The sequence below is a fragment of the Zingiber officinale genome, chromosome 1A, assembly GCF_018446385.1.
Source record: "Zingiber officinale cultivar Zhangliang chromosome 1A, Zo_v1.1, whole genome shotgun sequence".
NCBI classification, from domain to species: domain Eukaryota; kingdom Viridiplantae; phylum Streptophyta; class Magnoliopsida; order Zingiberales; family Zingiberaceae; genus Zingiber; species Zingiber officinale.
This window is the reverse complement of record NC_055987.1, coordinates 18062034-18072769: the sequence shown is the minus strand read 5'-3', so window position 1 is coordinate 18072769 and position 10736 is coordinate 18062034. Positions and strand designations below refer to the sequence as shown.

The following is a 10736-nucleotide window of genomic DNA, read 5'->3' as shown; positions in this document are numbered from 1 at the left end:
ACACACCATGTTATCTACAATATAAATTAATTGAACAACTACATTTATCATAAATGTAGTCATTTGACCAATGTGATTCTTATTTCTAGATAAATGTTTATACCAAAAGCTAGGCTTTTAGTATACACTCTAACAATTGTATACCTAGTGATCAACTTTATAGTCCACTTTTGTTACATGTGTCGTTTGCCGATATCAAAGTACACAACTCCTTATGTAGAGAACCGTAGCAACTTCAGATCTAAGGACTATTCATATCAATAGCCACTATGAGAATATTTATGACACTCATATAACGATTGATGAAACATTTCCATGGGTCAGTTCAGTACATATTCTCTAATATATACCCATGTGTCAACTTGGTATATTCATAACTTCTGAGATTAAGTCATCAATTGACCTATATGCTACTCTTAATGCATTAATATTATCCTTGTATATTAATGCTTGACTAGAAATAGTTAAAAGTAGTGTTCTATATGTATCTACAGTCTCCTACTATCAATTCAATCAATTGATATGCTGTAAACTAAAACCTATTATCCTAGGACATTATTATACTTATTCGCATAGATCTAAAGTAAATATAATAAGCATAAACTTTGTCTTTTATGAATGAAATATGATATAATATGTTCTAAGTCAATCAACTTTTGATTGATTTTTAGGGCTTACACTAATAGTAGCTACCTATAAAATGACATTTATGATGGACAAAACAATTGCATCATTGCACTGATACGCTATCGTTGGCACTTTATGTTGCATTTAAAACACCTGACTAATGTTTGAAAAATGTTTGTTTTTCAAAAAGGAGTCATCACCAACATCAAGAAGCCATTAGAAGGATTGCCTGGTCAAATAGCAGGACGGTGGTAGGACTTGAGTCTAGTCAGTCGATCATAAGCCTTCATCGACTAGACTTGAAGGGGAGGCTTATGATACGACGTATAATGGGTGACCCCAAGGATAGTCCAGAATCAAAAATCAAAGTGATATGACAGTCAAAAGTCAAGAGGTGGCCATCAAGACTGGGTACCCGGGTGGCCCCGGTACCGGTCAAGATTTTAGGGCTTAGCCCCTCACATCTCATGGGCATTGCTCCTACTCTGTACCTGGGTGGCTCCATTACCGACCAGGATTCCAGGGCATAACTTTTCACATCTCATGGGCACTACTCCTATTATGTACCCTGACAACTTTAGTACTGGCCGAGATTTCAAGGCTTAGCTCCTCACGTCTCAGGGGCATTGCTCCTACTCTGTACCAAGGTAGCTATAGTACTGGTCAGGATTCCAGGGCTTAGCTCCTTATATCTCATGGGCACAACTCCTAGACTAATCACTAGCTAACCCTAAGTTGGTCGGGTCGCCAGGGATTAATCCAGCATGGATCACAGGCACAACTCTCAGCCTAATCCTCGGTTGGCTCAAATATTGATGGGAATCTTGGGGCTCAATCCCTTACTGGTACAGCTCCCCTCCTAATTCTTGGTCAACTAAAGGATTGTCCAGGATCTCCCGGGACTCGGTTCCCCTCATATCTAATGAGCACGACTCCTAGTTTCTTCTCAGTCGTTTCCTAACGTCGGTCAGATCCTCAGCGCTTAGTTCCCCTCACACCTAATGAGCATGACTCTCAGTTTATTCTCAGTTGGTTCCTAACGTCGGTCAAATTCTCAGGGCTCAGTTCCTCACCTCATGGGCAAGGCGCCCAGTCTACACCCTGTCAGTCCTAGTCGGATATCCAGAGCAGTCTCATTTCTCATGGGCAAGGCTCTTAGTCTACTCTCGATCAATTTCAAAGATGGTTGGATTACTGCTAGGAGGCAACGCTGTTAGGGAATCACAACAACTTATCAGAGAATAATAGTTACTTGTCAGGGAATATTCTGATGCTCTACCACATACATGTTGTGGAATTTTTCTGTACCCAATGGAAGTTCGTTGTATGTCCAACATCACTTTACGTACTCTAATACCAGACAGACTTTGTCTGCCTTATTATTATGGAGGTTACAAGAGGTAGTATAAAAGAAGGTTCTCTCTGTTGGTCAAATACGCAAACATACGCATGCATCTACTACTGTTCATCTTCTTCTTTTCACACTTTTTGTTTTGATTCTGACTTGAGCATCGGAGTACCTGCGCCAAGGACCTCTTCCCTCGTTCTCACTATAATGTCTTCGTGTGAGCTATCTGTGATGTGCGTAGATCCATGTGTATCATTTTCCACCGTCTCCCTCTGCTCCACTCAAGAGCAAAAAACTTGCGGTGTATCTTCGATTTCCTGTTCAAGTCCTTTCTTAGTCAATGTCTTTACCCTCATCATCTGCCGTCAACTTAGCTTCCAAATGAGATCACTTGAAAAACTCAAAATATTTTAGAAGATGTTTAATTATTCAAGGGATAAATTTTAAGAGAATTGAGATGTATAGTATTTACCATTTATTTGACGGATCCAGACAAATGTAAGGAGGTGCTCGAAAAAAATTTAAAGGGTGGAAAAAAATCTCAGGTCTTCAAATAGAAATCTGATGACAAAAATCATGCAAAAAAGAAAGGGTGACAAATCAGCTCACCTTGCTTTTGGTCGCAAAAAAACATTAAAAGAAAAAGGTAGACAGATTTTGATTTCGGATTGAACTTGTTTTTTCTATTTTTAGCTACAATGTCTTCCAGTTTTGAATTTGAAAAAAAATCACACTCAAATTAGAAATAACAGTTCGAAAAGAGTACCTACAATCAAAACATATGAAATAAGTCTAGCAAAAAGTAAACTAATTTAGATGTGAACAATTGAGTACCTTGAGAAGCAGACCTTGGATGATCTTCTAGTTCGAAAGAGGAATCCGCAGCGTAAAGGAAATCGAACGTTACTTTCTTCTCTGTGCATTTGCTAAATTACAACAACTTGCCAACAAATACACACAAAACCGATTACACTTCTCATAAATCCACAGCCTTACCTTCAACCTCCATCGATTCGAACATATTTCTGTATATTCCACCCGATAGAAATGAACAACTCGGAGCAAAATCAATATGACAGGATTCTACACAAACCCTAGTGGAGAAATCGCAGAATCTGAGTGCATTAAAGAGGGCAACAACACTAATCAACCATCAAAATCAGCAAAAACAAGAGCGAGGAGAGATTACAAGGCGGCTCCGCTTTATTTAGCCTTTGGGACGAGAGGAACAAAGTGAGGGGTCTCGACTCGTCGTTACTTGTCCGGGTTGTCTCGTCTACCTTTCGTTTTCCTCAATCACTTTTTTAATCACTCTTCGTTTCTGTCGTCGAATGCCGTCGAACAAACAACCGTCAGCCCCCAGCGCCCGTACAAGACGAACATACGTGCTGCCTCAAATAGGGGTTTGCCATGTCGTGGGCGGTGGGCCAGTGGAGCCAGCGACTCTGCAGTCTGCCCTGCTGCTCAAGCTTGTCTTCCTCCTCACCCCACGGGCGGTAGCCAGAAAGTAGACATGGAAAGAGCCCCCGCAACAGCAGACCAATCGATTATTGCCATCTCTATGCACTCTCCGTGTCATCAGCAAACACGGACATCTTTAACCTGCCAGTCAACAGCACATGCCATCTCCGTGCACTCTGTCGTCTGTCGCATACTGATCGATCCTTAATTTTTGATGTTGTTGCTAGTGTAATTTCCGTGAGCAAAGGGGTGCTTCTGCACACCCCGCGCCCCTGCCTCTCCAGTCTCCACTGCATCTACTAGACAGAGAATTGGATAGATTATCAATCGGCTAGAAATAAAATCACATTTCTTCCTCTTGATTCATTAAATTATTGAATTCAAACGTCGATAAGAGAGATCACAGAAAACATACACGTCCATCATTTCAGTTGGTACGTGGATGTCTAAATTTCACGTTTGTTCGTGAATAAGTTTGGTATTCGACTTGATAAAAATTTATTTAATTTATGTTCGTTCAATATACATAAGATTAATTAAACAAACAAGTTTGAATAGTTCAAACTAAATAAATAAGCTTGAACACATGTGTTCAGCTCGTTAATGTTCATGAACAATATTCATAAACAATGTTCATAAAACTCTTTTCAATATGCTAAATAAATAATAAAATAAAATAACTAAATAAATTTAAATATCAAGCTTAATAACCAATCAAACAATTAAAAGTTTCAAACAATCAAATAAATTTGAATTAAGAATTTGATAATATCTAAACGAATCAAGTTCGAACTAAGCTCAAGACAAACTTGAATTGAGAGTTTGATAACATTTAAACGAACCAAGATCAAGGCAAGATTCAAACAAGTTCAAGTTCATAAAAAATAAACCAAGTCAAACTTGAATACGCATTTCAAAAGTTTAATTCATTTTAAACTTGATTCACTTGACTTAATTATCTTATCAAATATATTTGAACACGTCAAGATTCGACTCAACTAAACTTATTTACAGCCCTACATGCAATACTCTCTCTCTCTCTCTTTTGTTGGTTGCAATTTATATAAGAACGGCACTGCGATTGGACAGCGTGAGAATTAAATGACCATTCTTGGTCTTTCTACCAAACTTGTAAATTCTATTGGAGACCACCAAAACATCCTGATTAATGCATGCACCATTTTTTTCCCTTGATATTAATGTGAACAATAATTAACGTAGCGCATGGCCTACATTTAGACATAATGAACTATTTTATTCTTCCCCATATTTAATGTATTTACTACCAGACATCTCTTTAATTAATTAGTTTTTAATTAGGCAATATTAATAGGAAATTAATTCTAAGCCTTAAATTTTTTGCAAGTGCTCGCCGTCAAGAAATAACAAATTGTCAATATTTGTTTTTCTAAGAGACATGACCTTAGTGTTTTAGACAAGGGAAATACAAATGAACTATTGTTTTGTCAAAATAAAGATGTGAGTTGACATGCAAAAAAACCTACAGCTATAGAAAAATAGTTTATATCATTTTGGAATCACAAATTATTAATTTAATTATTTAATTTAGTGATAAATTAATCTTAAATATATAGTATCACAGCCAAAAAAAACACACCTCTTACTTAAAATCCTGTCCATGAAGAGAAATTTAATTGCGATGCCGTGCATAATGGGGAGTATAGTCTTAATTAATTTTGCCCAAATATTCTCTATAAATATTGACTACATTAACTCTGTTGTGTTAATTCTGCAAGCTCCAGTCGATCGATTAAGCTCGATCCACTTTCGCACTGCAGCGTCATCAACATGGACGAGGAGGCGGCATGCGCTCGCGCGTTGCAGATTTGTTGCAGCAGCATCTTCCCCTTCACCATCAAGACCGCCATCGAGCTTCGGCTCCTCGACGTCATCGCCGAAGCCGAGTCCCCCGCCGCCGCCTTGTACCCCGCACAAATCGTCGCCCAGCTGCCCGCCGCCGCCGACAACCCGGAGGCTGCAGATATGGTCGATCGCTTGCTCCGCCTGCTCGCCTCCTACGGCGTCGTCACCTGCACCACTGAAGCGGCCGGCTCGAGGAAGTATAGCGCCGCGCCCGTCACCAAGTACTTGGTCAAGAATGGGGACGACGGCGCGTCTTCGATGGCTAACTTGGCTCTGCTCCACCAGGACAGGGTTGCGGTGGCTACATGGTAATATATATTTATAATTTACACAATTGGATCATAGTTAGGGTGTTAATAATGAATTCAATCCAACAATCCCACCCGAGTCAGATTCGTAAAAAAAATCATATTCGAATTGAAAGTTTTCAAATTTGGGATGAGTTCAAATTAAAAGTTTTTCAGATTAAAAACTTTTAGGTCTTCAGGTTGATCCTGATTAATCCGAATTTAGATTTTAGTGGATAATTTAAGGTTGAATCAATTTTTTTTTTTTTTTTTTTGAAGGTTAAGATATTTATATGTATATCAATATTAATGTTAATTCGATAATTATGAATATTGAGATAAAAATGAAGGATTATAAGAAAAATAATTAAAAAGTCATTTTTAATCGAGTTATTTAAGTTATTCAGGTTATTTGAGTTGAGTTTGGGTTGGTCAGGTTCAGATTCAGGTTTAGGGATTTTGGGTTGTATTAAGGTCAAGTTCGAGTTTAGGGATTTTGGGTTCAGGTTTAGGAATTTCAGGTTCGAATTCGGGTTTTAGGATTTTTTATAAAATAAATTTTCTCGAATCCGACCCGATTCATCCGAATTGACACTCTTAATCATAGTAACAACAACAATCAAGTCTTATCCTACTAGGTGGGGTCGGGTATATGAATTATTTTACGTCATTGAACTATATCTCATATTTTATCATCATCTATACTTAAATAAATTTTATTTTATTTTAGTATTATTAACAAGTTTTATCTGGCTCATTTAATGTGCATATTTGTTATAGTTTCACATTGTCTAACTGGAATATTTATCGATCGTCTAAGTATATGTATGTATCATCTTAAATGTGTTTTGGAGTTTTCCCTCAATAAATGTAATTCTGACTTTCTATTTAATGCCCTTATTTTTTATTTTGTCCATGCTCATATGTATTTTGTCCATTCTCATATGTCTATAGATTTACCTTAACATCCTCATCTCTCCAACTCTCATCTTTTGTTCATGTACTTAAGTCATAGCCAAACATTTATCATCATATAACATAGAAGGTCTAATTGTCATTTTGTAGGACTTCCCTTTAAATTTAGAGGTATTTTACGATCACATAAAACATCTGGTACTCTCCTCCATTTTAACCATCTTGTTTATATTCTATATAATACATCTTTCTCAATCTTACCATCAATTTACAAAATTGATCTTAAATACTTAAAACTCTCAGTATTAGACAACTCGTTATTTTCTATCTTAATAATTATCTTATCACGTCTAATATTGTTAAACTAAAATTTCATATATTCTATCTTTACTCTACTAAGCCTAAAACCTTACAGTATATCTATTGTTTCTTGTCAAAATTCTAATTTAACATTTACTCCTTCACGCATCTCATCTACCCAAATAATATCATCTACAAATAATATACACATGGTGCTATATCTTGAATGTATCTAGTGAATTCATCCATAATTAGTGTAAAAATATATGAACTTAAAATTGATCTTTAATATAATATATCTTAATTAGAAATAATTCAATTAAATCGTATGAAATTCTACTTACGTTCTTATACATATTCTTAATTTAATATATATTAAAATAATATTTTTTTAAAAAAAAATTATATAATTTTTATGGATATTTTATCATAATTTTTTTTAAGACAGTAAATACTTACGTACAACGGTTGGTGGCTTACCGCAGCTTCCATCAGAAGATCATAGTAAAATGATATTAAATGTATCAGGGATCAAATGAAGGATTCAGTGCTGCACGGTGGCTTACCGTTGCAGAACGCGTTCGGAATGTTAATGTTCGAGCAATTGGGCTCTGATGCTCGATTGAACAAGGTGTTCAACGACGCCATGGGCGGCTACTTCGTCGTCTTGATGAAGCAATTGCTCCAGGTCTACCAGGGCTTCGACGATGTCAATGTGCTCGTCGACGTCGGGGGAAACGCCGGCGGCACCCTCCGCATGATCACCTCCGAGCGTCCTCATATCAGGGGCATCAACTTCGACGTCCCCCATGTCATCTCTCAAGCACCACCAATCCCAGGTCAGGCTTAATGTAGTTATTAGAAAAAACCCAAATCAGATCAAAACTAATTAAGCCCATATATATATCTTATATATATATTTTCACGAGGGATCTAGAACAAGTTTATTGAGCGTATGCTAATTAATTTGAATGCAGTGGATACTTCACGATTGGAGCGACGAGAACTGCGTGAAGATCCTGAAGAATTGTCGGGGGGGCATTGGCACAGAACGGGAAGGTGATCGTGGCGGAGTGCGTGCTTCCGGAGCTACCAGAACAGACTGTAAAGGCTCAAGCGGTGTTCCAAATGGACTTGGTCATGATGGCGAACTGCCTCGGTGGAAAGGAGCGATCAGAGAAAGAGTTCAAGGCCCTAGCAATGGAGGCTGGATTCAGAGGATTCGAGGTACCTCACAGAATTGCTGCCGGCTGGGCGGTCATGGAATTCACCAAGTAAACATTACAATAGCCAAATGCGTCTAAGATCGTCCCATCAATAAGGCATATGCAGAGTAAAAAGTCCATGCTAACCGAGGACTGGCGATACTGCCGGGTCATATATAAGTAGAAATACATGACACCTATACTTAAAATAAAATATGTAATAGGCATCTCTATAGAAAGGAACACTCTCAGATTTATCTCTATAGTTAACTCTGCAGTGCATGATTTAAATCATACCTAACTTAAATCATTTAACTAACATGTCAAAACATAAATAATATCTATGTCCATACATATATGAAACATACCTAACTTAAATCATTTGACTGACGATGCAGTGATTATATGGGGCTCCACCTTGCTGCCGCGTGAAGATCAAAGTCAAGATGATCAACGGGTGGAGATTGTTGGTCGATCGGGCGAGTTATACGCCAATCGGGGGTTGACCACCAACCCGTCGTCTTGGGCACAATGAGTAATAAAACCGACGCTCAAGGGACTCATAGAAGCCGAGCCGAGCGGCTCCTCCGCTCGGCTGAGCAGCATATTCGACATCAGCTGAGCACGTAGACAGTGAGCTACCTACCAGGCAGTTATCACGCTCGACCCATCAATCGAGCATATAGACAGTGGGCTTCCGGCCGAGCGACCCTCCCACTCGGCCCGACAGTGGGCGACACTTGGACATCGGACTTTCATCCGAGCGGCTATCTCGCTCAGCAGGACAACAGACAGCACAAAGATAACAGAATTCCAGCCGAGCGGCCATTCCGCTCGGCTAAGCGACAAACGCAGTAGGGTATCCTTCGACATCCTTTTGGGAGCTAGCGTCGTTGACAAGCAGCATGGTCAGACAGAGGATCGTACGACGGAATCTTCCACTGTCACTTCAGAGATATGCTCGACCCGTTAAGCTACTATGTCAGGGACACTTTATTGACACGTCTTTTCAGGGAAAGTTTTAGGATGTGTACCCGTTTTAAGAAGTGTGCACACACGCTACAGGAGCCCTATATAAAGGGGGGCCCAGACATCGATGAAGGTATACTTTACGCGATTTCTACTGTTACGCTACAGTTCTCACTTCTTGCTTCATCGGAGACTGACTTGAGCGTCTGAGGGTCATCGACGAGGACCCCTTCTTTGGCTCGGCACTGATGCAACTTGTGTTGCAGGCAGGAGAGAAGTTCACCGAAGGTCAACAAGAGCGCCACGTCCCCAGCATCCGTCTCTTCGACTTGCGGACAAGATCATATTTGCCGTCGTCTGTGGGAACGTCACCTGAATCGGAGCTGAGAAGATGGAAGACGTTGGACGATTAACCACCGTGACGCTCACCCAAGAGGAGCTAGAGATGCTCGTGCAAGCACGGGCAGCAAAAATGATGGAGTAACAACAGCAAAAAGCACTAGCCAATCGGCTAGCACTGCAGCCTGCAACATCAGCGGTTGATAGGCGAGCAGGGCAAGAAGATCGAGCGGAGCAACTCTCCATATAGGGGTAGAACTGAAGGACGACCGACACCTAGGGGGAAGCTCCGCCCACGCCGATTCCCTTTCATCGAGCTCTGTTCCAAACCCCCTCGGAGATAGCCCAAGCGCATCAGGAGTGGGGATCATCCTCCGACGATGCACCCGTTCGGGATGCACAGAAAGGAAAAGCGCCTTGAAGCGCTGCGTCTCCTGAGCGGATCAACAGGAAGTTCTCAGAAGAGATCTTACAAGACCCTCTGCCTCAACACTATACTCCGTTGGCGATCGGGACGTACAATGGATCGACCGACCCAAATGATCATCTAGATTGGTTCGACAATGAGGCTACGCTGCACCAGTACACGGATGGAATAAATTGCAGAGTCTTTCTCATGACTCTCTCCGGATCGGTACAGCACTGGTTCAAAAGACTGCCAGATGGCTCGATACGAAGTTTCAAAGACTTCCGAGCCACCTTCCAAAACCACTTCGCCAGTAGCCGACGCTACCAGAAGACGAGCGTTAGCCTCTTCGCCCTGAAACAGGGGCCCAAGGAAGTGCTCCGAGTGTACATCCAATGCTTCAACCAAGTGGCCATGGGCATCCCTTCGGTCTCGTCCGAGACCATGATGAATGCCTTCACCCAGTGGCTCGCCGAAGGGGACTTCTTTTGGTCACTCATCAAGAAGCCACCCCGGGACTTAGAGCACATGCTGAAGAAGGCCAATGAATACATCAATGTGGAAGAGGCCTAGGCGGCCAGAAGAAAGGAGGCGTCGATCAAGCATTCGACATCGACCGAGCTTCGATCGGCTAGCAGTCATCTGCCGCCCAAGTGGTTGAGTGCCGAGGGAGCACGACCACACCAAGAGACCAGGACACATGTCGTACAACATGTGGCTCCTGGTCGACCTAAAGAATCGAAGGGCAAGGTATAACGCCTATGTTTTGTTCATTCCACCAGTCGGCGACTCATAATACGCGGGACTACTGAGGACTGACACAGATTGTCAGTCGATCGACCCCCAGAGGATATTGCTGTCGTTCCCCATCCCCCGATAGACAAGATTGGCACTGATCGGCCGGTCGACGAGAGGGAGAAAGAAGGGAGCCTGACCGCCATCACCATCAGAGGAGGGAGTAAACCGATCCCTCTAGGATCCCGACCGAGCGAAAT

The 10736-nt window shown here is 40.9% G+C and overlaps 1 protein-coding gene across 1 annotated transcript; it reads left to right on the top strand.

Annotated features, from left to right (window-relative positions):
* The first annotated feature begins 5188 nt into the window (after positions 1-5188).
* On the top strand, positions 5189-8100 carry LOC121996764 (caffeic acid 3-O-methyltransferase-like). The gene is made up of 3 exons (XM_042550855.1): positions 5189-5628; positions 7351-7666; positions 7873-8100. The coding sequence occupies exons 1-3, from the start codon at positions 5246-5248 to the stop codon at positions 8098-8100; spliced, it is 927 nt and encodes a 308-aa protein (XP_042406789.1). The 5' UTR covers positions 5189-5245.
* Positions 8101-10736: the final 2636 nt, after the last annotated feature.